This window comes from Armigeres subalbatus, chromosome 3, assembly GCF_024139115.2.
Source record: "Armigeres subalbatus isolate Guangzhou_Male chromosome 3, GZ_Asu_2, whole genome shotgun sequence".
NCBI classification, from domain to species: domain Eukaryota; kingdom Metazoa; phylum Arthropoda; class Insecta; order Diptera; family Culicidae; genus Armigeres; species Armigeres subalbatus.
The window spans coordinates 82,893,363-82,917,281 of record NC_085141.1 but is presented as its reverse complement, the minus strand read 5'-3'; the positions used below and the strand labels follow the sequence as shown (position 1 = coordinate 82,917,281).

At 41.8% G+C, this 23,919-nt stretch overlaps 3 protein-coding genes across 3 annotated transcripts in view; 2 read left to right on the top strand and 1 right to left on the bottom strand.

Annotated features, from left to right (window-relative positions):
- LOC134226607 (cytosolic carboxypeptidase 6) overlaps nucleotides 1–23,919 on the bottom strand; it is a 100,126-nt gene that overhangs the window by 43,130 nt on the left and 33,077 nt on the right. The window lies entirely within an intron of this gene.
- Nucleotides 958–7,478, top strand: LOC134227848 (ionotropic receptor 75a-like). Its single transcript, XM_062709532.1, has 5 exons — nucleotides 958–1,153; nucleotides 1,214–1,526; nucleotides 6,215–6,812; nucleotides 6,879–6,915; nucleotides 7,108–7,478. Exons 1-5 carry the CDS (start codon nucleotides 958–960, stop codon nucleotides 7,476–7,478), a joined length of 1,515 nt encoding a protein of 504 aa, XP_062565516.1.
- On the top strand, nucleotides 17,034–19,104 carry LOC134227842 (ionotropic receptor 75a-like). Its single transcript, XM_062709526.1, has 5 exons — nucleotides 17,034–17,618; nucleotides 17,683–17,810; nucleotides 17,868–18,462; nucleotides 18,521–18,674; nucleotides 18,734–19,104. The coding sequence occupies exons 1-5, from the start codon at nucleotides 17,034–17,036 to the stop codon at nucleotides 19,102–19,104; spliced, it is 1,833 nt and encodes a 610-aa protein (XP_062565510.1).

The following is a 23,919-nucleotide window of genomic DNA, read 5'->3' as shown; positions in this document are numbered from 1 at the left end:
CTCATCGGCCGCATCGCCGCTGAAGTCACTCGTCTTGCTTTCAGTGGAGGACATCAGAATCCCAGAAGACGCCATAGTCAAAAATGTTCAAAATAAAGGAAAAACAAGCAGAAGCATTGCAAAACCAAACGCAAATATATTTATTTGCAACGTTCGGTTCCTGCCCGCGATGGAAGCATACGTGTGTCAAGTTCGAGTGTTTGCTCAAGTGTCAAAATCCATTAGGTGAGTGAATTTGATGAACTTCTGCACAGGTCTATACTGCGCTTTTTCAAACACTTATGCAACTAAACGAAATATTCTGCAAAGGTGGCGTCTTCATCGATTTGGCAATGCGACAAAAATGCGTTGAAATTTCACTTCGTGCTGCTATTGTCCGACGGCCACTCGAAGATTTTTCCCTAATACGCCATCATTTGGAATACATTTTCAGCATCGCCACTGGTAGCGCGGAATCACAACAGACGCCATTTTTGAAACTTTTTCTTCACATAAAATGCTGGTTTGTTGAGGTTTAATGATCTGCAGCAAGCTGCTGCAAGCCCCGCTGCATCCGCCCTGCGTAAAATCTTGTTTATTAGATTGAAACCCGCAAGTTGCTTGATATTGATGTCTGTGCTTGCGATGCAGGTACGTGATTGGTTGGTTTACCAATTTCTAAATGTTTTACCAATTATCGATAATAATTAGTTAAAAATCAGTATTTCCAGATAAATACAAATAAGCGTTGACTCATCCTTGATTGAATGGTCCAAAATAAGGGAAATCCATTGAGAAACGGCTGAGATATTAACTATCATCATATTTTCGTGACGGTCTCCAATTTTTGCAAACGCAAAGTGTACTCCAATATTGAAAAGAAAGACGTATTCCTACGTCAAAAGTTATCGTCCCATCAGCCTTCATCACAACTACTTGCTCTAGGAACAGTTTGGTTTCCGACGTGCTTGATCCACCATGCAGCAACTGACCCGAGTTGCCAACGCCTTCAGACGGAACAATTCTGTCTCTAAAACATCCGCCATGGCCTTACACGATGTCGTGAAGACGTTCGACAATGTACGGCATGATGGCCTGGTCTTCAAACTACAACGCTACAATCTTCTCAGCTACATGGTGAAAATAATCAACAATGTCGGCAAGGACATTCCGAGTTTCAATCAGCGGAGCGAGTTCCAATGTGCACGGCGACATCGTCACAAGCGTCCCACAGGGCAGTATTCTCGGGCCCCTGCTGTTCAACATTTCACCTACGACATGCCAGAGCCTCCAGAAGGCGGCATTCTTTCTCTTCTCGCAGATAACACCTTCATCGTCTACAATGATAGAGTGATCAGAGCGCTTGTGGCGCTTGTACCTCACCACCTGGAAGATCTGTATCAACGTGGCGAAGACTCGGTCAACATTTTCCCCAACTCTAAATCTCCTAAACATGTTCCATCTGGGGAATGTAAAAACATCCTCAATGACACGACTATGGAATGGGCCAATGAGGCCGACTATCTTGACTTGATCATCGACAGCAGGTTTATTTTCTTGAAACAGGTTGACAAGACGGTGACAAAGTGTAACGTTGAAAAATAAGCTTGTTGTTTGCAAGCAAATCATCCTCCCAGAGATTGAATACGGCTTGCGAAGCTGAATCATTAACATAAAGTTTGTCCGGATCCGAAATAAACTGGAAGAAGGAAGAAGGCAAAAAGAAGAAGGCAAAAGGAAGAAGGACGAAGGAGAAAGGAAGAAGGAAGAAGAAACAATGAAGATGGAATAAGAAAAAGATAAATGGAAGAGGAAGTAGGAAGAAGCAAGCAGTGAGGACTGAGGAATGAAAAAAAATAAGAAGGAACGTGAAGATAGAAGGAAGAATAAAGAGAAACGAAGTAATAACGAAGAAGGAACATGGAGAAAGAAGGAATAACGAAAACAGAAGAAAAAAAAATAACAAAAATTCCTCACTTCTTGGTTTTTACTTCTAACTTTTTAATCTTTATTTCTCATTCTTCAGTTCTCATTTAACAGTTCTTCGTTTTGTCATAAGACGTGTTTGTACAATCCCATTTAATTCCACCACTTAATTGTCGACTCGACTCGAGTCAGGTACGAGACACTGAGGACGACCTTACTGTTGAGGTCGAAATACGTATCTGTCAAAGGTACAATCAAGTGGTGGAATTGAATGGAATTGTACAAACTCGTCCTATGACAAGTAAAGAAATGCCTCTAAAAGCTCATAATAATTTTCTTAAGTTCTCCGTTGTCAGTTCTCAGTTTTTAGTCCTGGTTCTTAGTTCTCAGTTCTTATTTCACAGTTCTCAGCTCCATTTCTCAGTTCCCTGTTCACAGTCCTCAGTTCTTAGTTATCAGTTCTCAGTCCTCAATTCTCTGTGCTCAGTTCTCACTTATCACTTCTTATTTCTAAGTTAACACCTCTCACTTGTTTTCTCTTCTCTTACTTCTCAACTCTCTTTTCGCACTACTCACTTTTCTCTTCACACTTCCCAGTTCATCCTTCTCACTATTAACTTCTCGTTTCTCACTTCCCACTTCTCATCTCTCACTTCTCAATATTCACATCCCGTTTCTCACATATCACTTTTAACTTCTATTTTCTCAATAATCACTTCCGACTTCTCACTTCTTATTTCTTATGTAAAGTCTCATTCTTCACTTTTCACTTTTTTTTACTATTCGGTCAAACGGCTTGCCGAATGGCCTGACACCCCCTTATCCCACCTTGGACGTATCCGTAGTCAGCATCTCAAGGCCAAGTACCTTTCCACCAGAAAATCGTAAACTTTCCTTCAAATTTCATTGGAAGTAAAATCTCGAACATACACATCCAGGGTTAAGGGTTGACCCGTTTTCCTTTGAGACTAATCAGCAGCCCAGCTACGCTGTCTAGGTCAATGGACCGGTCCTGAGATTCGGGGAACTGGAACCAAGCAATTTCGTTTACCATAATCGAACCTCTTCCCCTATCTTTTCATTGAATGCCAAATCGTAAACAGAATGAACAAACTAGACAGATAATAGTAAGGATGATAGTGTTAAGAAAACACGGAACACCTAAGAGATGAATGCATGTATTAGATAATTGGCGAATAAAATTAGTAAAAAAGCAATGGGTAATTTTTAACATAACCGCCAGTAGACGTAGGACTTGTATTCACATATAACTTTTAACTATTGGATCTATGGAGTTTGATTATAGTTATTTATAGTTATAGGTATGCGGTGTAGAATTATTAATTTGTTTATTCAATACTTCTGGAAATAAACTAACAATAAGAATTGCTTTGTTCCTAACCATTAACCTATTTACTCAAGCAAATGTAGGGCATTTATAGATTTCTTATTGATGATAGTATTTAAAATTTAAAAATTCTATTAATAAAATTTTCAGACTTGGGCAAAATGTGCTATTTTAGGGGAACTGTTCCGTTTTCCAAACAAAGAAATACAGCACCAATTTCTTTGCTTCTTTTTGCTAACATGCGTGCTTACTGCTGAAAAAAATCACAACAATAAGAAACAAGTCAAGGAGCAGTAACCCTACTAGTAGTCGTTTAGTACCAATCACAACTTAACATATGGTCAGTCATATGCCATGACTCGTACTCATCCCGGTATCAAATGGATTATGAAACCAATCACTTTCCGTGGATGAGCAATCCAAATCTCTCTGGGCTAATTTTATTCTTCTTCATCTACCACCGCTGCCATCGCTGCCTCAGCCATCATCGCCCTCTAGCAAGGATGATGGGCGACGCGATGGGCGATCGCATCTATCCCAACCGATACAACTGCATCCGACCATCATCAAGCACAGAATGACAGAAAAATTGCGCCCTCTTCTTTCATGCATATTCGAAGACCCACCGGCAGCTCTCCCGCTGGCGCCTGCATGCTGTGTAGGTAAACACAGCGAACGAACGAACGAAACGAAAAATGCGCGAGCAAAAAGCACGTCAGTACGCGCTGCACGCTAACTTTCACCTACTCAGTGACTGAGTAAAATTGTATTGCTCTCTCTTTCTATCCCACGGAAATTTTACTCAATTTCCGTCAAAAGCAGGACAACTCAAAGCTATTAGTAATCCTGCTTTTGACAGAAACTGAGTAAAATTTCCGTGGGAAGAAAAGAGATGGCAATACAATTTTACTCAGTCACTGAGTAGGTGAAAGTTAGAGTGTGCTGTCACAAATTGTAATGACTCGCACACGACACATACGAAAAGAAACTCTTGCGGTGAACCCGAAGGCCCGTGACTCACAGAATTCTGATGTCCGTGTTAGGAATGCACGGGATTAGTTACAAATGAAATTGTTGATGGCTTCGACAAGAATTAAAATTTTCAATAACTTATTGTTAATAATCTTAAGTTTCAATGAAATAGGCAAATTGCTGGAGTGTATCCGAGTCGATTGATATAATGAATCTTCAAAATCTATCGAAAGATAAAGGCGCTAATAACGTTCGAAATCTTTCCTTTCAGCGTAACACTCTCGATTTCCTAAAATCTAAATGACTCCCAGTATAGTAAAGAGAGACGTAAGTCCTACGTCTAAAAAAGATAGATAATAGAGGAGAACAGTACATAACGCACCACGGGGCAAAATGACCTCACTCATATAATCTGTTGTAGGACATTTATGATATCACCATTACAAATCAATATTAGTTATTCATTTTTGAGCTGTAATGAAACAAATGAGCAAAATCCCATCATATTTACACAAATTTAACGATTTGCGATTCATTCACCTCTCCCGTAAGATTGTCTTTCAATCCACTAAGAAAAAACAAACAACCATGCGTTCACCATTATTTTACATGCGATTGAGTCATTTTACATCACCATTCGGGCGTTTTGAAAGTCATGAGAACCTTGTTGTTTTGAATAGGAGATCATTGTGGAATGCAGCTGGTTTTGTCATTTTTGCATCTACACGTTGAAATGGATCGATATTCTTGTTTATACTGGTGAAAACATCTAAAAAATTAAAGGAATGCAATTTGGACTGTTCTCCTCTACACGAATACGGACTCCTGGAAAAACTAAGCAGCAAGACCCTGCGTAGATTGCGTGGCTAGTGACGTGAAGCAAATGGTCACGACAGAGCGGAGACAACCTCTATACATGGGACACAAAATACACTTCAGTACGGTCTTACTTTGTATCTACATGCTTCCCATAACTTAGTTAAAAGGCTCCTCCATTGATAGAATAATTATCTTTGAATATTTCAAGAATGCCTATCACAAGCTCTGCCTGCACTCCTATTTATATACTAACGCAGATCGGCGTTTCAACCGTCATGAAGCTTTTAACAGTGTGGATTGTGCTAGTTTTTCCGGGAATCGCTGCCATTGGTCATGTCCGGAATAATTTAATACTTGATTTTGCCCACCGAGAGCATATTAATGCCCTGCTTCTTTTCCAATGTGATTCATCGAGAAGTTTTTCGTGGATCAATAATTTTCAAGTATATTTTCAAATTATTGACATTGCTTCTGGCAAATTCTATTATGACCATCATCGTCTGATGACGACTGGTCATTACCGTTTTGGACTGATAATGGATTTAGGGTGTCCAAAGGCTACAGCGGTCTTAGAATTTTGTTCAGAGCAATCATATTTCAATGCATCGTACCGTTGGCTACTTATGGATAATAATGGGGGTGTGAATTCATCGAAGTTTTTGGAAAGTCTCAATTTCAACATTGATACGCATGTAATATTGATACTTCCGACCAACGATAGCACTGGAACAAATTTAGAGATACATGAGGTCTTCGGCACCATTCGAAGGCGAGGTGGAAAAAACCGTGTAATCAGGGTCGGCGATGTAGATTCAATCCAAGGAATTCAGTGGACTCATGCAATTTTCTCTTATAAAACGCGAAAATGTTTGAATGGATTGATCCTTCGAACAACAGTCACAGTGAGTGTCTACAAATCGTATTATGTAAATGAGTTAGATATTTATTAAGCTTCCATTTGAGAAATAGATGCTCGAGGGTAATAAATACAAAAAGAGTGCTCCAATCGAAGAATACTTACAAAACATGGATTCACCCAGAGGTTTCGCTTTCGACAGAATGGGTTATCAAATAAGCATGATGCTGAGCCAGGTGTTAGAGTTTAGGAAAGAACATTCAGTGAACTTGATAATGAATTCAATAACTCTCACATTTCTACTCCTTCAACAGAATACAATACGTAATCGTGGACGAATGGCACTTCGAAGTTGCGGGAAAGAACTCTTCCAAGGGAGTCTTTGGACAACTTCAATCAAATTTAGTTGAGTTCTCAGCGTCTCCTTTGGCTTTACCCAACAAGGAGCGATTAGTTGCTTATGATGTGACTGTTCCGTTTGTAACATTGAAGGTTTTGACAATTTTTCGACACCCGAAAAACACCCAAACTCGAAACATTTTTCTGCTACCGTTTCGTAGTACCGTTTGGGAAGCATTGCTAACTATTTTGGTACTAACATCCATGGTTTTGATGGCTTCTATCCATGGTAAGCTTCACATTATGTTATTAGTTAAGGGACAATGCATACTACCAGTTCTGGGATTTCTCTGTCAACAAACTTACAAGAGCAATATGTCCAATTATTCGTTTAGAATTGCGATGTTTGGAGTAACTGTATTCAGTTTCTTTATCTATCAATTCTATTCATCATTCATCATCGGGTATTTATTAGTTTTGCCACCCAAAAACATTCGTTCTATCGAACATTTGCTTGCTAGTAGTCTCGAATACTCCATCGAAGACCAATCGTACAATCGTGACTTTTTCAACGTACGTATTTTTCAGGACCGTATAAATAATAATGAAAATTACAAACTAAAATTTAAATATTTTCAGCGAACCAGAAATCCTACTGCATTGGAGTTGCTCAAACGTAAGATACTTCCTAACAAGTATGGATTCACAAATATCTCCTCTGGGCTTTCTTTGGTTAAACGTGGAAACCATGCGTTTAACTGCGATACTTCATATGCATACACATTGATACTAGGTTTCGTTCATGTTTACACCTAATATTTATATGCAGTTACCATGGACCGGGTTTCAAACCATTTTTTTATTCCAGAGACCTTCAACGACCATCAAATTTGCGAACTTCAGGAGATTCTACTGTTTCCCTTTCGACCGTTATACATACCGGTGCCGAAGAAAAGTCCGTTGAAGGAGGTATTTCGAGTCACTCTAAGACGAATCCTTGAAACTGGCCTGGCGCAACGCTTGAAAAATAGGTTTACCCCCGGAAAACCACCGTGTGTTAAGAAAGTTTTTTCCTTCGTGCAAGTTGAGTTCTCAGATGTTGTTAGTTTGTACATATTTTTGGGAGTTGCCGGCGCTATCGCATTGTTCGTTTTTATAGTAGAGGTGGTTTCGTTCCACACCAGGAGGTACTTGGAAATGCAAAATTTTAAGCGGAGATATCCGGTATGGTTGGATTAGCAATACCAATATATGTAAACAAAAAATAGAATTGGTTTCAATTCCTACACCACACTAGTATGAAACATTTTCATTTGCAATTCCTGATCATAATACATGGTTTACACACGTTTACAGTTCATGTTTGAGTGATAAAACGGCTTACTATCCATACCAATGAAATAGGCACTTTAATAGCCATAATGGACCTCAAATGAGTTGCATAATAGTAGTTTATGCAACTAATTGCAAAACGATTATTTTTTCAACACGACACGGGGGCATTCCACCCCCCTGGACTTAAAAGATTAGTTAGTGGTGATACCAATTTTCAACATATAGCATAATAAATTACTGAAAAAGTTTGAAGACAAAAGAGTTTATTCCCATATTCTCCCTATCATAATGAAATAAGTGGAAGACAAAGGAGAAAGATTATTCCTAAGTGGCAGTGAAATTGCACTTGGTGTTAATGATGAAAACACAATATCTAATTGATTTGAAAGCATCAAAATTAGCTTGATATAATCAACAATGGAGACTGGAGAGCCACCAAAATGACCAAAATACCAATCAAAGCAATCGTGGTACTTTGCCAGCAGTCAAAGACATGTGGTCAACCATAACGGGCAGGAGTGACAGTTTTCCAGCAGACTTCAACTTGCCTATCACCATGATAATTTCCACAATTCCCATCAGCATATGGGAAGGATTCTCATCAGAATCTGAGAGGAATCCTCATTGGAATCTCTAAAGAATCCCTTTCTGAATCATCGAAGAATTCCAACCGGAATCCAGAAGAATTCATACTGGATTCCTTTCGGTATCGTTGAGGGATATCCATGGGAATCTGTGGGGAATATCCTTCATAATACATGGGGGATTTGATTCAGAATCTTTCGTTAATTTGCTTCGGAAATGCTCCGGAGTTGTTCGAAGATTTGTTTCGGAATCGTTCACAGATTTGCTTCTGAATTCCTTGACGATTTATTTCAGAATACTTCGACGATTTGCTTCAGAATCCCTTCAATATTTAATTCGGAGTCTCTCGACGTTTTGCCTCGGAATCCTCTGACGATTTGATTCAAAATCCCTCGACGAATTTCTTGGGAATCATTCGACGATTCGCTTCGGAATACATAGATAGTTTGCTTCGGAATTCCTCGATGATTTAGTTCAGAATCCCTCGAAGAATTGCTTCAACATCCCTGGAGGATTCCCTTCGGAATCGCTGGTGAATTCTTTACCGAATCCCTTCAGGATTAATTCGAAGTTCCTCGACGGATCCCACGACAGATTGCCTAGGAATCCTTCGACGATTTGCTTCTACATCCCTGGAATATTTCCTACGAAATCTCTGAACATTCACGTTGGAATTCCTGGAGGATTTCCGACTGAATTTCTGGAACATTCCAATTGGAACTTCTGGAACATTTAGCGTCGGAATTCCTGGAGAATTTTATCCGGAATCTCTAGAAGATTCTCATTGGAACCCCTGAAACATTTCCGTCGGAATCCCTGGAGGATTGCCGTCGACATCCAAGGAGGATGAAGGTTCGGACTACATGGAATATGAATTGGATCACTGATGGATTGCCTTCAGAATCTTTGGAGGTTCCTTTCGGTGTGCTTGAAGGATTCCCGTTGAATCTCTGGAGATTCTCGCCGGAATAACTAAAGGATTTTCATCGAAATCATTGAAGGATTTCCTTCAGAATCCATGGAGTGTGCGGGACCAAGCCGAACGCTACTACACTTAGAGGCAATAGTCATACACTATCAATTTGAGTCGTTGGTAGTCATCGGCTGGTAAACACACTTCGATACTGTGGTCTACAACAGAAAGCACGTGCTTGAGAAAAGAGAATATGGATGAGTGTGGTTGTTCCGCAATTGACGTAGGTGGTTGAACCGTATTCATCACATTACCACTAAGATAGCTTAATGAGGTGGTAAAATGTTCGGAAATTTTTCAAAAGAAGCTCAAAATAGAGAAATAGATGAGAAAAGAAAATAGATGAAAGGGCTATAGCCCTTAGTTACGTCAATGAACCTGCCTTTGGAGGATTTTTCTGTATTACGCTATAGTCTGATGCTAATAACTAACTAACCAACCAGCGTAATGAGGGTCTTGGGTTCGAGTCCCATCGAAGGAAAGTGGTTACCTCCAATACATTCTTCGAATCAAAATCTTCCACATAATGAACATATTCAGATAGTTTTCATAACATAGTAAATTAATCTCCAAGTCGGGGTCTAATTGCCGAAAAATAGCCAATTTAACTTTGATTGAACTACACTTGAGTTGCGTGCTCTTGCCTACGCAATGTAGTCGGGTTTGAGCTTGACGACCGACTGGTAAATAGCACACACAACCTCTACTTGATCAGTATAATTGATGATGAAGAATGTGTGTAGCCGCCTGACAATATAAATACTCATGCTCACTCTAAATGTGAAAGTGTTGGTTTGGGAAAATGGATTGTGAGTGCTTCGACTACGCATCCGATTTGGGAATCTCGGTCTCATTCAGTAACCGCTAAGTTGCGAAGGCCGACGGAGGTTCTTCGTAATTGTAGCTTAGTTGGATAAAAGCACCAGTCTAGCGTACTGAGGGTCGTGGGTTCGAGTCCTATAGAAGAAAAGCGGTTAACTCCAATACATTTTTCAAATCACAATCTTCCACATAATATTCACATATGAGTTTGCAGAACAAAGTAGAATAAAAGAAGTCGACCAAAATCTAACTTGGCAACAGGTTAAGGTTAAGCCTTTTCCACCACTCGGGGTGTATAAGACCTATGAGTAAGTGAAAAGTTCATCCATGAATTGTGTGTGTGTTAGCCATCCTCTACCCCTCACCCGGCTGGGGGTGTTGGTCAAGTAGTACTACGAATAATTTGATCAGATCTCATGCTCCGTAATGGTGCCCTTTTTGTTACGAAGACTAGTACTACAAAAAGGATTCACTTCTGAAGCAAGGCAAGTTTCTTAAGTGAGTGTAGGGAATGGGATGTACTAGTTGTTCATAACAGGTACAGCAAAACTTCACAAGGACGCCCTTATTCGTACTAGCTACTCAGGGAATAGAAGGTCGAGAAGAGCCACCGTTGCTAGCTAAAGCTTGAACCGGATACCTGGGACTCCCACAATATCCGCGGCAATAGAAGCAAACGATGCCCTGTACGTATTTAGTGATCAATTTCAGGATTTTTTTTAAATTTTATATAGCGATTGAAGAAGTTAAAGTAAATAATCGGAACGTGCTCACCAGTTTAGTTCTTCAATAGCTCCAGGTTCGAACAGGGCGTAGCAAGTATATCCAATCAGACATCGAAGTAATTTCTCATCCTCCTTTACTTCCATCGAAACTGTGGCTGCAATGCCCAACTGTAGCCATTTTGGGGACTGTGAAGATTCTCGTTTGGTTCGTATCTGCGGTAGTTAATTTCCTAGATGTGAAATTTGATCTTCCAAAGATTCAGAATTATCTTACTGTTCAGATGCAGGAAGTACGGCTGGAACCCTCGAACATTATAAAATAAATTCAATGTGTGCAAATAAGATTAATATATTACCGGTTTGCCACCCGAATATGGAAGTTGTTGTTGCATTCAAAAACAATTAAAAAGCCTAGCATAAACCTTTGCTAAATTCTTAGATGGATTATTGGAGGAAATAATATCCAGGGTTATTAGTAACAAAATATCAATCACGCTTATTTCATAAAATAATAAATATAACTAATAGGCAGTACCGCATATCAGTGAATATTTAAAAAAATTAGCATTGGGTAGGTACTATAACACCTTTTTGCCTCCACGCCCTACACAATTATTCTTTTATCGTCTTGCATTATTTTTAAGGAGATGTAACATATCAAATCTTAACCTAAAATCCACCTTTTTTGCAAGGTGTGCATATAATTAATTTTATTGTGAGTCTCGGAGTGAGGCCCGATACTTCACAAACAAAACCGATCTGTAAAAACATACTATTTTTTTAATGAAAAAGCCGGAAGTATATAAAACTAATAAGATGTGAAATTAATTTGTAATAATAAGATGTGACATAAATTGTTATTATGAAATCGATCACCTATATAAATTATTCGCAGAATGCTCAATACATGAAATAAAAATTATGAGAGACTCATGAAAACTGTAAAATTTGATATAAATTCAAATAGATTCATCTATATGGAGGTGAGTTGATGGCATCATTAATACTCTACAATATTCTGACATCGGCTGAGGGCTTAGGTAATGAGTAACTTTTCGTGAGCGGGGCCTCATATAAAATAGGATAACTAGTAAATGAATAGTTCGAACACGTCTTAAAAATTCATATGACGAAATAATTAAATGTTTAAGATAGGGCAAAAGCATTAGACAACTTCATATAATAAAATGTACTTGGGACTCCATCATCTCTCTTAACATGCAATCTCATTGCTTGAAAATTGCATCAAGTGTATTTTAGGAAATGTTATAATATACACAACAACATTACAAAGTATAGTATTCAATCCGTCCAAATTTCCAAATTAATCTGTTTTCTGTTGCGCTCTAACCGGTCTCAATATTAAAAACATTGTTACGTACTTACCCGACGATTCCTTAAAAACTGACGCTTTTAAATACGCCCAACGAATTTCAAGCTCGTGTAGATTATAACAAGAACTTTTTGGGTAGTTAGTGAAAAGTTCATCCATGAATTCTATCGAAAGCTTCTTTAGGAATTCCTTCGGACACTCCTCCGGAAATTTGATTAGAAATTCCTCGAGACCTTTAGAAATTCTTTGGGGAATCTCTTCAGAAATTCATTTAGAAATTATTTTAGGAATTCGGAAATTACTTAGATTTCCTTCGAAAATTTCATCTGGAATTCCTTTGATACTCCCGTTAGAAACACTTCCGAAAATTTCATTCAAATTTTCTATTTCGTTCTTTGATAAATGTCCGAAGTAACTCCAGCTGGAACTTGAAAGGAGTCTTCTGAGCCTCTTGAAAGGAGGCTTCCGAGCCTTTTGAAACGAGGCTTCCAATCCTCTTAAAAGGAGGCTTCCGAACCTCCTGAAAGGAGGCTGCCGAACCTCTTGAAAGGAGGCTTCCGAGCCTCTAGAAAGGAGGCTTCTGAGCATCTTGAAAGGAGGCCTCCGAGAAACTTGAAAAGAGGCTTCCGAACCTATTGAAAGAAGGCTTCCAAGTCTCTTGAAAGAGGCTTCCAAGCATATTGAAATGATTTCGAGCCTCTTTAAATAAGGTTTCCGAGATTTAGAAAGGAGGCTTCCGATCATCTTGGAGAGATGCTTTTGAGCCACGTTAAAGGAGGCTTCCGAGCCATTTTAAAGGAACCTTCCGAGCCTCTTCAAAGGAGGCTTAGGAGCCTTTTGAAACGAGGCTTCCGAACGTCTTGAAAGGAGGCTTCCGAACGTCTTGAAAGAAGGCTGCCGAACCTTCAAACTTCCAAGGCTTCCAAACTTCTTGAAAGCAGGCTTCCGAACCTCTAGAAATGAGGCTTCCGAGAATCTGAAAAGGAGGCTTCCGAACCTCTTGAAAGGATGCTTCCGAGCCTCTTGAAAAGAGGCTTCCGAACCTTTTGAATGGAGACTTCCGAATCTCTTGAAAGGAGGCTTCCGAGCCTTTTACAGGGGGCTTCTTAGCCTCTTGATAGGAGGCTTCCGAGCACCTTGAAAGAAGGCTTCCAAGCCTCTTGAAAGGATGCTTCCGAACCTCATGAAAGGAGGCTTCCAAGCATCTTGAAAGGAGGCTTCCAAACCTCTTGCAAGGAGGCTTCCGAGCCTCTTGAAAGGAGGCTTCCAAACCTCTTGAAAGGAGACTGCCGAACCTTATGAAAGGAGGCTTCCGAACCTCTTGAAAAGAGGATTTCGAGCCTCTAGGAAGGAGGCTTCCAAGCCTCTTTACAGGAGGCTTCCGAGCCACTTTAAAGGAGGCTTCCAAGCCACTTTTAAGAAGGCTTCCGAGTCTTTTGAAAGGAGGCTTCCGATCATTTTGAAACGAGACTTCCGAACCTTTTGAAAAGAGGCTTCCGAGCCTTTTACAGGGGGCTTCTTAGCCTCTTGATAGGAGGCTTCCGAGCACCTTGAAAGAAGGCTTCCAAGCCTCTTGAAAGAATGCTTCCGAACCTCATGAAAGGAGGCTTCCGAGCATTTTTAAAGAAGGCTTCCGAGCCTATTGAAAGGAGGTTTCCGAACCTCTTGGAAAGAGGCTTCAGAGCCTCTTGAAAAGAGGCTTCCAAATCTCTTGAAAGGAGGCTTCCGAATCTCTTGAAAGCAGGCTTCCGAGCCTCTTTAAAGGGGGCTTCCTAGCCTCATGAAAGGAGACTTCCGAGCACCTTGAGCGGAGGCTTCCAAGCCTCTTGAAAGAAGGCTTCCGAACCTCTTGCAAGGAGGCTTCCAAGCCTCTTGAAAGAAGGCTTCCGAACCTCTTGCAAGGAGGCTTCCGAGCATCTTGAAAGGAGGATTCTAAGCTTCTTAAGAGGAGGCTTCCGAACCTTTTGAAAGGAGGCTTCCGAGCATCGGAAAGGAGGCTTCCGATCATCTTGAAAGAAGGCTTCCGAGCCTATTGAAAGGAGGCTTCCGAGCCTTTTGAAACGAGGCTTCCAATCCTCTTAAAAGGAGGCTTCCGAACCTCCTGAAAGGAGGCTGCCGAACCTCTTGAAAGGAGGCTTCCAAGTCCCTTGAAAAGAGGCTTCCAAGTCCCTTGAAAAGAGGCTTCCGAGTCTCTTAAAGGAGGCTTCCGAACTTCTTGAAAGCAGGCTTCCGAGCCTCTAGAAAGGAGGCTTCCGAGCATCTTGAAAGGAGGCCTCCGAGAATCTTGAAATGAGGCTTCCGAACCTATTGAAAGGAGGCTTCCAAGTCTCTTGAAAGAGGCTTCCAAGCATATTGAAATAATTTCGAGCCTCTTTAAATGAGGTTTCCGAGATTTTGAAAGGAGGCTTCCGATCATCTTGGAGAGATGCTTTCGAGCCACGTTAAAGGAGGCTTCCGAGCCATTTTAAAGGAACCTTCCGAGCCTCTTGAAAGGAGCCTTAGGAGCCGTTTGAAACGAGGCTTCCGAACGTCTTGAAAGGAGGCTTCCGAACGTCTTGCAAGATGGCTGCCGAACCTTCAAACTTCCAAGGCTTCCAAACTTCTTGAAAGCAGGCTTCCGAACCTCTAGAAATGAGGCTTCCGAGAATCTGGAAAGGAGGCTTCTGAACCTCTTGAAAGGATGCTTCCGAGCCTCTTGAAAAGAGGCTTCCGAACCTCTTGAAAGGAGACTGCCGAACCTTATGAAAGGAGGCTTCTTAGCCTTTTTACAGGGGGCTTCTTAGCCTCTTGATAGGAGGCTTCCGAGCACCTTGGAAGAAGGCTTCCAAGCCTCTTGAAAGGATACTTCCGAACCTCATGAAAGGAGGCTTCCAAGCATCTTGCAAGGAGGCTTCCAAACCTCTTGCTAGAAGGCTTCCGAGCCTCTTGAAAGGAGGCTTCCGAGCATCTTGAAAGGAGACTGCCGAACCTTATGAATGGAGGTTTTCGAACCTCTTGAAAAGAGGATTCCGAACCTATAGGAAGGAGGCTTCCTAACCTCTTTACATGAAGCTTCCGAGCAACTTTAAAGGAGGCTTCCAAGCCACTTCCGAGTCTTTTGAAAGGAGGCTTCCGATTATTTTGAAACGAGACTTCCGAACCTCTTGAAAAGAGGCTTCCGAGCCTTTTACAGGGGGCTTCTTAGCCTCTTGATAGGAGGCTTCCGAGCACCTTGAAAGAAGGCTTCCAAGCCTCTTGAAAGGATACTTCCGAACCTCATGAAAGGAGGCTTCCGAGCATTTTGAAAGAAGGCTTCCGAGCCTATTGAAAGGAGGCTTCCAAGCCTCTTGAAAGGAGGCTTCCAAGCCTCTTGAAAGGAGGCTTCCGAGCTTCTTGAAAGGAGGCTTCCGAGCCTCTTGAAAAGAGGCTTCCGAGTTTCTTGAAAGGAGGCTTCCGAATCTCTTGAAAGCAGGCTTCCGAGCCTCTTTGAAGGGGGCTTCCTAGCCTCTTGAAAGGAGACTTCCGAGCACCTTGAGCGGAGGCTTCCAAGCCTCTAGAAAGAAGGCTTCCGAACCTCTTGAAAGGAGTCTTCCAAGCATCTTGAAAGGAGGCTTCCGAACCTCTTGAGAGGAGGCTTCCGAGCATTTTGAAAGGAGGCTTCTAAGCTTCTTAAAAGGAGGCTTCCGAACCTTTTGAAAGGAGGCTTCCGAGCATCTGAAAGGAGGCTTCCGAGCATCTTGAAAGAAGGCTTCCGAGCCTATTGAAAGGAGGCTTCCGAGCCTCTTGAAAGGAGGCTTCCAAGCCTCTTGACAGGAGGCTTCCGATCATCTTGAAAGGAGATTTCCGAACCTTTGGAAAGGGGGTTCCGAGCCTCTTTAAAGGGGGCTTCTTAGCCTCTTGACAGGAGGCTTCCGAGCACCTTGAAAGAAGGCTTCCAAGCCTCTTGAAAGGAGGCTTCCGAACCTCATGAAAGGAGGCTTCCGAGCATTTTGAAACAAGGCTTCCGAGCCTATTGTAAGATGGCTTCCAAGCCTCTTGAAAGGAGGCTTCCGAGCCTCTTTAAAGGAAACTTCCTAGCCTCTTGAAAGGAGACTTCCGAGCACCTTGAGGGGAGGCTTCCAAGCCTCTTGAGACGAGGCTTCCGAGCATATTGAAAGGAGGCTTCCGAACCTTTTGAAAGGAGGCTTCCGAGCATCTTGAAAGGAGGCTTCCGAGCCTCTTGCAATAAGGGTTCCGAGCCTCTTGAAAGGAGGCTTCCGAGCCTTTTGACAGGAGGCTTCCGAGCCATTTTAAAGGAGGCTTCCAAGCCACTTTAAAGAAGGCTTCCGAGCCTTTTGAAAGGAGGCTGCTGATCCTCTTGAAAGGAGACTTCCGAACCTCTTGAAAGGAGGCTTCCGAGCCTCTTTAAAGGGGGCTTCTTAGCCTCTTTAAAGGAGACTTCCGAGCACCTTGAAAGAAGGCTTCCAAGCCTCTTGAAAGGAGGCTTCCGAACCTCATGAAAGGAGGCTTCCGAGTATTTTGAAAGAAGGCTTCCGAGCTGCTCCAGCTTAACTCCGCCAGTTTTGTTTAGGCACATAAAGGTCGAAGTACTTATCTTATGACTAAATACGAGTAAGGCAGCATCACTACTCGGTGAACTAAAATGTTTTTTTTTAAATATCCTCCATTTCTCTTTAATATGAACACCAGAGGTATTTGTATAAGATTATCCAAGATACGATAGTAGTTTAAAATACCCTCATCATCGTGTACGGCTTATAGTGACAATAAATACGAGATGCATTATGCAACTTGTACCCTGGGACCTTGTACCTATAGTAATCACATTCCAACGTAGTATGGCATATTGATTATTTCCGAGTATTCAATTACACATAATTCAAGAGATCCACATTGCTTATTACAGATTGATAGATGGTGTACAAATATTAAGTTGAAATTTTGTATGTTTAAAATTCTGCTACAATATGGATCTCCTGAACAGTCAAAGTTCAGCATTCAAAATGATGATAAGATTTTACATATTAGTTCTATTGGGGCATATGGGCTACTGTACTAGTTCCCAGAATCTGATCACCGAGTTTATAAGCAGAGAGAAAGTGAATGGTGTGATTTTTTTCTACTGTGATCAATCGGATATCATTTCCAGTTTTTGGCCATCGGCAAAATCGTTGGCATCGCTTCAAAGCATCGAAATACCGTCGAGGTTTTTCTACTCCGATCATCGCCGAATCATGTTTACGGCGCATTACCACTTCGCCGTTATTGCCGATTTAAAGTGTCCTACAATCGATAGCCTTTTAGATTTTTGTTCCTGCCAGTCGTATTTTAATTCGTCCTATAGATGGTTGTTATTTGATGATGGCACTGAGAAAAAAAGATCAACAAATTTAGTGAGCACTTTAAATCTGAACATTGACTCCCACGTTACCATGATATCCAAGAGGGATAATCAAACTGCCGATATTTGTGATGTGTATGGTACAGTTCGAAATAGAGGAGGTGCCATTCATTTAAGCATGGTAGGACTAGTGGATAGTGGTCGAGTAACATTTTGGAATAGAACAAACAACGCATACAACTATCGCAAGGATTTAGACGGCGTTGAACTGCATGTTGCCATCACTGTGTGTTATTAGTAAAAGTAGCTAAGTTTTTTATTTACATTCTAATTACATCTCATATCGCCAGACTCAGCAAATTGCAAAGAAAGTCCCGTACATGGAACACTTTCAAAGTTTCATTCCTCCAAGGAAGTATTCCGTGGATCGCCTCGGTTATCGTTTGACTATGCTTTTGAGCAAGCATCTCAATTTCAAGTACAGCTAGCAGCTTGAATATATTATGGAATTAAATAAAACATATTCTAATTTCAGATGCAAGCTAATCTTTGTCAAGTCTTGGTCATACGACGTGTTGAAAACCAACAGCTCCAAAGGTATCATTGGTCAATTGCAACAAAAACTGGTGGACTTTGCCGTAACTCCACTGGCCCTAACACCAGAACGCGTGGATGCTTTCGACTTCACGATTCCAATAAGTGATGGGAAATTTGTGACAATTTTCCGCCATCCTAAGAAGAATCAAGCACAGAACATATTTTTACTCCCATTTGAGGACGTCGTATGGATTGCTGTCCTGCTCGTCCTAATTATTAGCGGTTTACTGTTGTTGGCAACGTATTTTGCAGAACGCGGTATCAATTCCATGGGAAACTTTCAATTTCTGTTGACCGTGTTCGGGTACATCTGTCAGCAAGGATACTCTGGCGTGGCAATTCAAAGCTCAACGCGAATAACACTTTTGATTGTCGTTATTTTTTCCTTTCTAATTTACCAATTTTACGCAACATTCATTATTGGTTATCTCTTGGTTTTGCCTCCGAAAACCATTCGTACATTGGAACAATTATTGGCTAGCAATCTGAAGTACTCGATAGAAGACCTGGCCTACAATCGCGACTATTTCAATGTAGTTCTGCGAATCCCATAATTGAAGAACATGTGTACATCATTCCTATTTATTTCAGAGAACGAACATCACTATTGCGTTGGAGCTGTACGAGCGTAAGGTTCTTCCGAACAAACAAGGATTCGTTAATGTGTCTACCGGAATTGAATTGGTGAAACAAGGAGGATATGCCTTTCATTGTGATTCCTCATATGGATATACGCTCATTGCAGGTTACGTTTTTGTAGACAGATTTTTTTTTACAAAACTCAATGAATCCGATTCATTGCAGATACCTTCGATATGCAGCAGATTTGCGAACTGCAGGAAATTATTCTCTACCCTTTCCGTCCGCTTCACATCCCTATCATTAAGGGAAGCCCACTGAAGGAGTTATTCCGAGTCTCTCTACAAAGGTTCCGCGAGATCGGAGTTTCTGATTACTACAGTAGAAAGTTCCGTGCCGAAAAGCTACACTGTATGAAGACCGATTACGAATACGAGCGAGTGTATTTCTCGGACATTGTGTGTCTGTTATGGGTTTTGGCAGGTGGGATGGTAATTGCTTCGGGTGTGTTGCTGATGGAAAATGTGGTTTTCCACATCAGGCGGTGCTTGGAAATGCGAGAGTATTACAAACAGCATCGTTATTGGTTAGATTAATATGTCCGTTTCTGAGTGATTTTTTAACATTATTAAGGCATTTCATCTATGTCTATCACATCTAAAATGGCAGGCAAATAAAAAAAAATACTAAAATAAATCGACTTTCGAGTTCGAATAATCAATAATGTGTCTATGGACGTCTTGGTCATTTTTTCAAATCAATGGTTTTTCGAAACCTTCATATAAATTTCAGAAGCGATGTGGGCAGCGGGGACGCTAGTCTAGTTCAACTACAGGTGTGGGCCAAACCCTAAAGTAGTATTTGTTCAACGAAAATTCTCTCTTTTGAGAGAGTAACTCTCAGCTGCATTGTCGAAGATGGCCGAAGGCGACCGAATGTGACGTCAAGTCTGGTATACTCCGTACATTTTTAATCACAGACGTGACGTTTCAATCCGCCCGCCCACTGTGGGTGGCAATGTTTACATTATTTTTTCGACTAATACAGACTTAGAGGACTTTGCCCCACACCTTTACTGAAGCACATCGTCTCCAACCTCAATGTGCACACACACAGTCCGAGAGCTCTAGTATTTTAGATGGTAGATAACAGCGCTGGCCACGTCCTCACGGTCATCGGAGATGGGAAGGAATTGATGATGCAATCACTCGCCCACTGCAAGCCGAGAACACCTCTGCATTCGCCACGAGTTCATGCGGAATTTTATTGGAATTTTTGGGGTTAGGTTTTATGGTAGATTTTCGTCTTGGTTAACGGGTTGCCAATGTGATAGTAATGAAAGGGTGGTGTGTATTCTAAATTGGATGCCAACATTATCTTTTTTGCTCACTTCGAATTCTAACAGTTACCTGCTAGAACTAATCAAGTTGTAGGTATAGGGATAGAAGATGGAATCGGTATGAAAGTCCATTTCCAGTTCTAGCGATTGCTAGAACATGAGAAATATATGAAAAGATACAAAGTAGGAGGAATGGAACGGGCCTGGGATTGAACACATGACCTCCTGCGTGTGAGGCAAAAGCGGTAGCCATATGGCCACGAAGCCCGTTACATATAGTGGGCTGGATATGTCCTCTGTATACAAAGTAAAAATGATGTAAATTTGGTAGAGAATCTGGAAGAGGACGTTAGCACCGGGAAGACCGCTCACTCGCTAGCTGTGTACAATCGAGGAAGACGCACGTGCGGCTTGTGTGCAGGGAGACTGACAAAGATTTTTTTTTGTTTTTGATGGTTTTTCTTCTGGATTTTAGTATGAATGCTCGGAAAAAGAAGCTAAATAAATTATGTTTTTCTTTTAACCTTCAGTATGAGATGAATTGGTTATAGGGCTACTGCTCGTGGATTTCTTCTCATTGCTCCAATATTCATCCCAAGAAAAACAAAGCAATGAAAAGGTATTTGATTTGTTTCTTATTTTGGTGATTTTTTTGCAGCATTGGCACGCATGTTAGCAAAAAGAAGCGACGAAATTGGTGCCGTATTTCTTTGTTGCGCGATGGTATGAATACATGTTCAGTGAGATGGAAAACGGAGCAGTTCCCCTACAATGATGTTTTTGCCTTTCGTATACTAATTATACGTAAAGTTCGTATATGTTCGCCCAAAAACAAACTTTTTATAGGAGGCCTGGAGACCCATATTGTTATATATACAAATATACAAATCGAATCAGCTCGATGAAGTTAGGCGATGTCTGTGTGCGCGGGTATGTGTGTATGTAATATGTATGTATGAATGTGCGCAAAAATTTCACTCATTTTAATGGCACTTATCCTTAATCGATTTACTCGCAACAGGTTTCCCATTCCTATTCGACGGGAAATCCTGTCCACTGGTGGAGTTAAGCTGGGGCACGATGGGGAACATGACCCACCAATTAAATTCTCGGAAATTTAATTATATAGGCCAAAATTGTCCTGAGAAAAAACTGATTTTCTTAGAATTTTGATTAGCCCTGGAGAAAATTCCGTATTTTAGAAGAAATTCTAGGAGTTTTTTTTTTGCAAAATCCAATCGGTATTTCTCCGGAAATTCTATTGAAAGTTCCATCGTAATTTCCTGTAAGAATTCCTTGGCCAAATCTATCCGAAAATCTTTCAGAATGTTCTCTGGAGATTTCTTTGAGAATTTATTCTGAAATTTCTCTCTCTCTTCGAAAATGTCTTTTAAATATCCTTCAGCATTGTTTTCCATTCCAGGAATAATTTAGGAAATTTCTCCATTATTTCCTTTTGAATTTCCTCCAGGGACTCCTTCGGAAAATTCTTTTTAAAGGTCTTCGTTAATTCATCCAGAAATTCGTTCGGAACTTCAGTTTTTTTTAGTAAAACTATACAAAATTCATGTAGATTGTATTAAAGAATGAAATAGGCAATCCTAAAGGAATTTTCGGAAGGATTTCTATAGAAAATATTGAAGGTATTTCCAGATGAATTTTTCGATTACTTTTGAAGTAATTTGTAAAAAAAGTAATTATTGTATAAAAGTCCCTATAGATGTTTTTGTTGTTTGTGAAACGTGGTTGAAATCTGTTAAATGTCCCTTATTCAAAATTCCTAACTAGAAATCTGTCTTCGCTTGCCGTGATACATCATCTGGTGGTCTTGCAATATATATCAGAAATGGATTAACTTTCAAAACTGTAAAAAATATAACATTAGATGGACTGCATATAATTCATATAATAACAGGGCAGCAGGGACTATGTCCAAGGGCTTGACGATCCCTCCCCAGGCCATCTGCGAGTTGTGGCGCCTGCCTAGGATGTGGTGGGGTTTGTCAGTGGGCCCTGTTAAACCTCTATAAAAAGCTGCATGTATCCGCAAGTAGGCTCCGCCAAAGCGACCGTGTGCCGCTCAAAGCGCACAAGCCCAAGTCCTGGTGTTAGGTGGGACGCTAAACAGCCCTGACACGACGGCCCTCCGACGAGACAGGAGGTTTGCGCAGGCCCAATAAGCCGCCTTTAAAAATAACTATTACGAACGACATAGAAGATAATACGACTCGATACAATCGGCAACGACCTAGGCGACGAATAAAGGATCACGATTGGAAGCTTGGAACATTGAACTGCAAGTCGCTAGGCTTCGCTTGTTGCGATAGGATAAACTACGATGAATTACATCCCCGCAACTTCGATGTAGTAGCGCTGCAGGAAATCTGCTGGACAGGACAGAAGGTGTGGAAAAGCGGGCATCGAGCGGCTACCTTCTACCAAAGCTGTGGCACCACCAACGAGCTGGGAACCGGCTTCATAGTGCTGGTAAAGATGCGCCTACGCGTGATTGGGTGGCGGCCAATCAATGCAAGGATGTGCAAGCTAAGGATAAAAGACCGTTTCTTCAACTATAGCATCATCAACGTACACTGCCCACATGAATGGAGACCCGACGACGAGAAAGAAGCGTTCTATGCGCAGCTGGAGCAGACATACGATGGATGCCCACTGCGGGACGTCAAAATCGTCATCGGTGACATGAACGCTCAGGTAGGAAGGGAGGAAATGTATAGACCGGTCATCGGACCGGATAGTCTGCATACCGTATCGAACGACAACGGCCAACGATGCATAAACTTTGCAGCCTCCCGCGGAATGGTAGTCCGAAGCACTTTCTTCCCCGTAAGAATATCCACAAGGCCACATGGAAATCACCTAATCAAGTAACGGAAAACCAAATCGACCACGTTCTAATCGACGGTAAATTCTTCTCCGACATCACGAACGTACGCACTTACCGCAGTGCGAATATTGAATCCGACCACTACCTCGTCGCAGTATGTCTGCGCTCAAAACTCTCGACGGTGATCAACACGCGTCGGAGTCGTCCGCCGCGGATTAACATTGGGCGGCTACAAGACGGTAGACTAGCCCAAGACTACGCGCAGCAGCTGGAAGTGGCACTCCCAACGGAAGAGCAGCTAGGCGCAGCATCTCTTGAAGATGGCTGGAGAGATATTCGATCCGCCATTGGAAGCACCGCAACCGCTGCACTAGGCACGGTGGATCCGGATCAGAGAAACGACTGGTATGACGACGAATGTGAGCAGTTAGTTGAGGAGAAGAATGCAGCATGGGCGAGATTGCTGCAACACCGCACGAGGGCGAACGAGGCACGATACAAACGGGCGCGGAACAGACAAAACTCGATTTTCCGGAGGAAAAAGCGCCAGCAGGAAGATCGAGACCGTCAAGAGACGGAGGAACTGTACCGCGCTAATAACGCACGAAAGTTCTATGAGAAGTTGAACCGTTCACGTAAGGGCCACGTGCCACAGCCCGATATGTGTAAGGACATAAACGGGAACCTTCTTACGAACGAGCGTGAGGTGATCCAAAGGTGGCGGCAGCACTACGAAGAGCACCTGAATGGCGATATGGCAGACAACGGTGGCGGTATGGTAATGAACCTAGGAGCACGCGCGCAGGACATGCCACTTCCGGCTCCGAATCTCCAGGAAATCCAGGAGGAGATCGGCCGGCTGAAAACAACAAAGCCCCTGGAGTTGACCAACTACCAGGAGAGCTGTTTAAACACGGTGGTGAAGCACTGGCTAGAGCGCTGCACTGGGTGATTACCAAGGTTTGGGAGGATGAGGTTCTGCCGCAGGAGTGGATGGAAGGTGTCGTGTGTCCCATCTACAAAAAGGGCGATAAGCTGGATTGTAGCAACTACCGCGCAATCACATTGCTGAACGCCGCCTACAAGGTACTCTCCCAAATTTTATGCCGTCGACTAACACCAATTGCAAGAGAGTTCGTGGGTAGTACCAGGCGGGATTTATGGGTGAACGCTCTACCACAGACCAGGTGTTCGCCATACGTCAGGTATTGCAGAAATGCCGCGAAT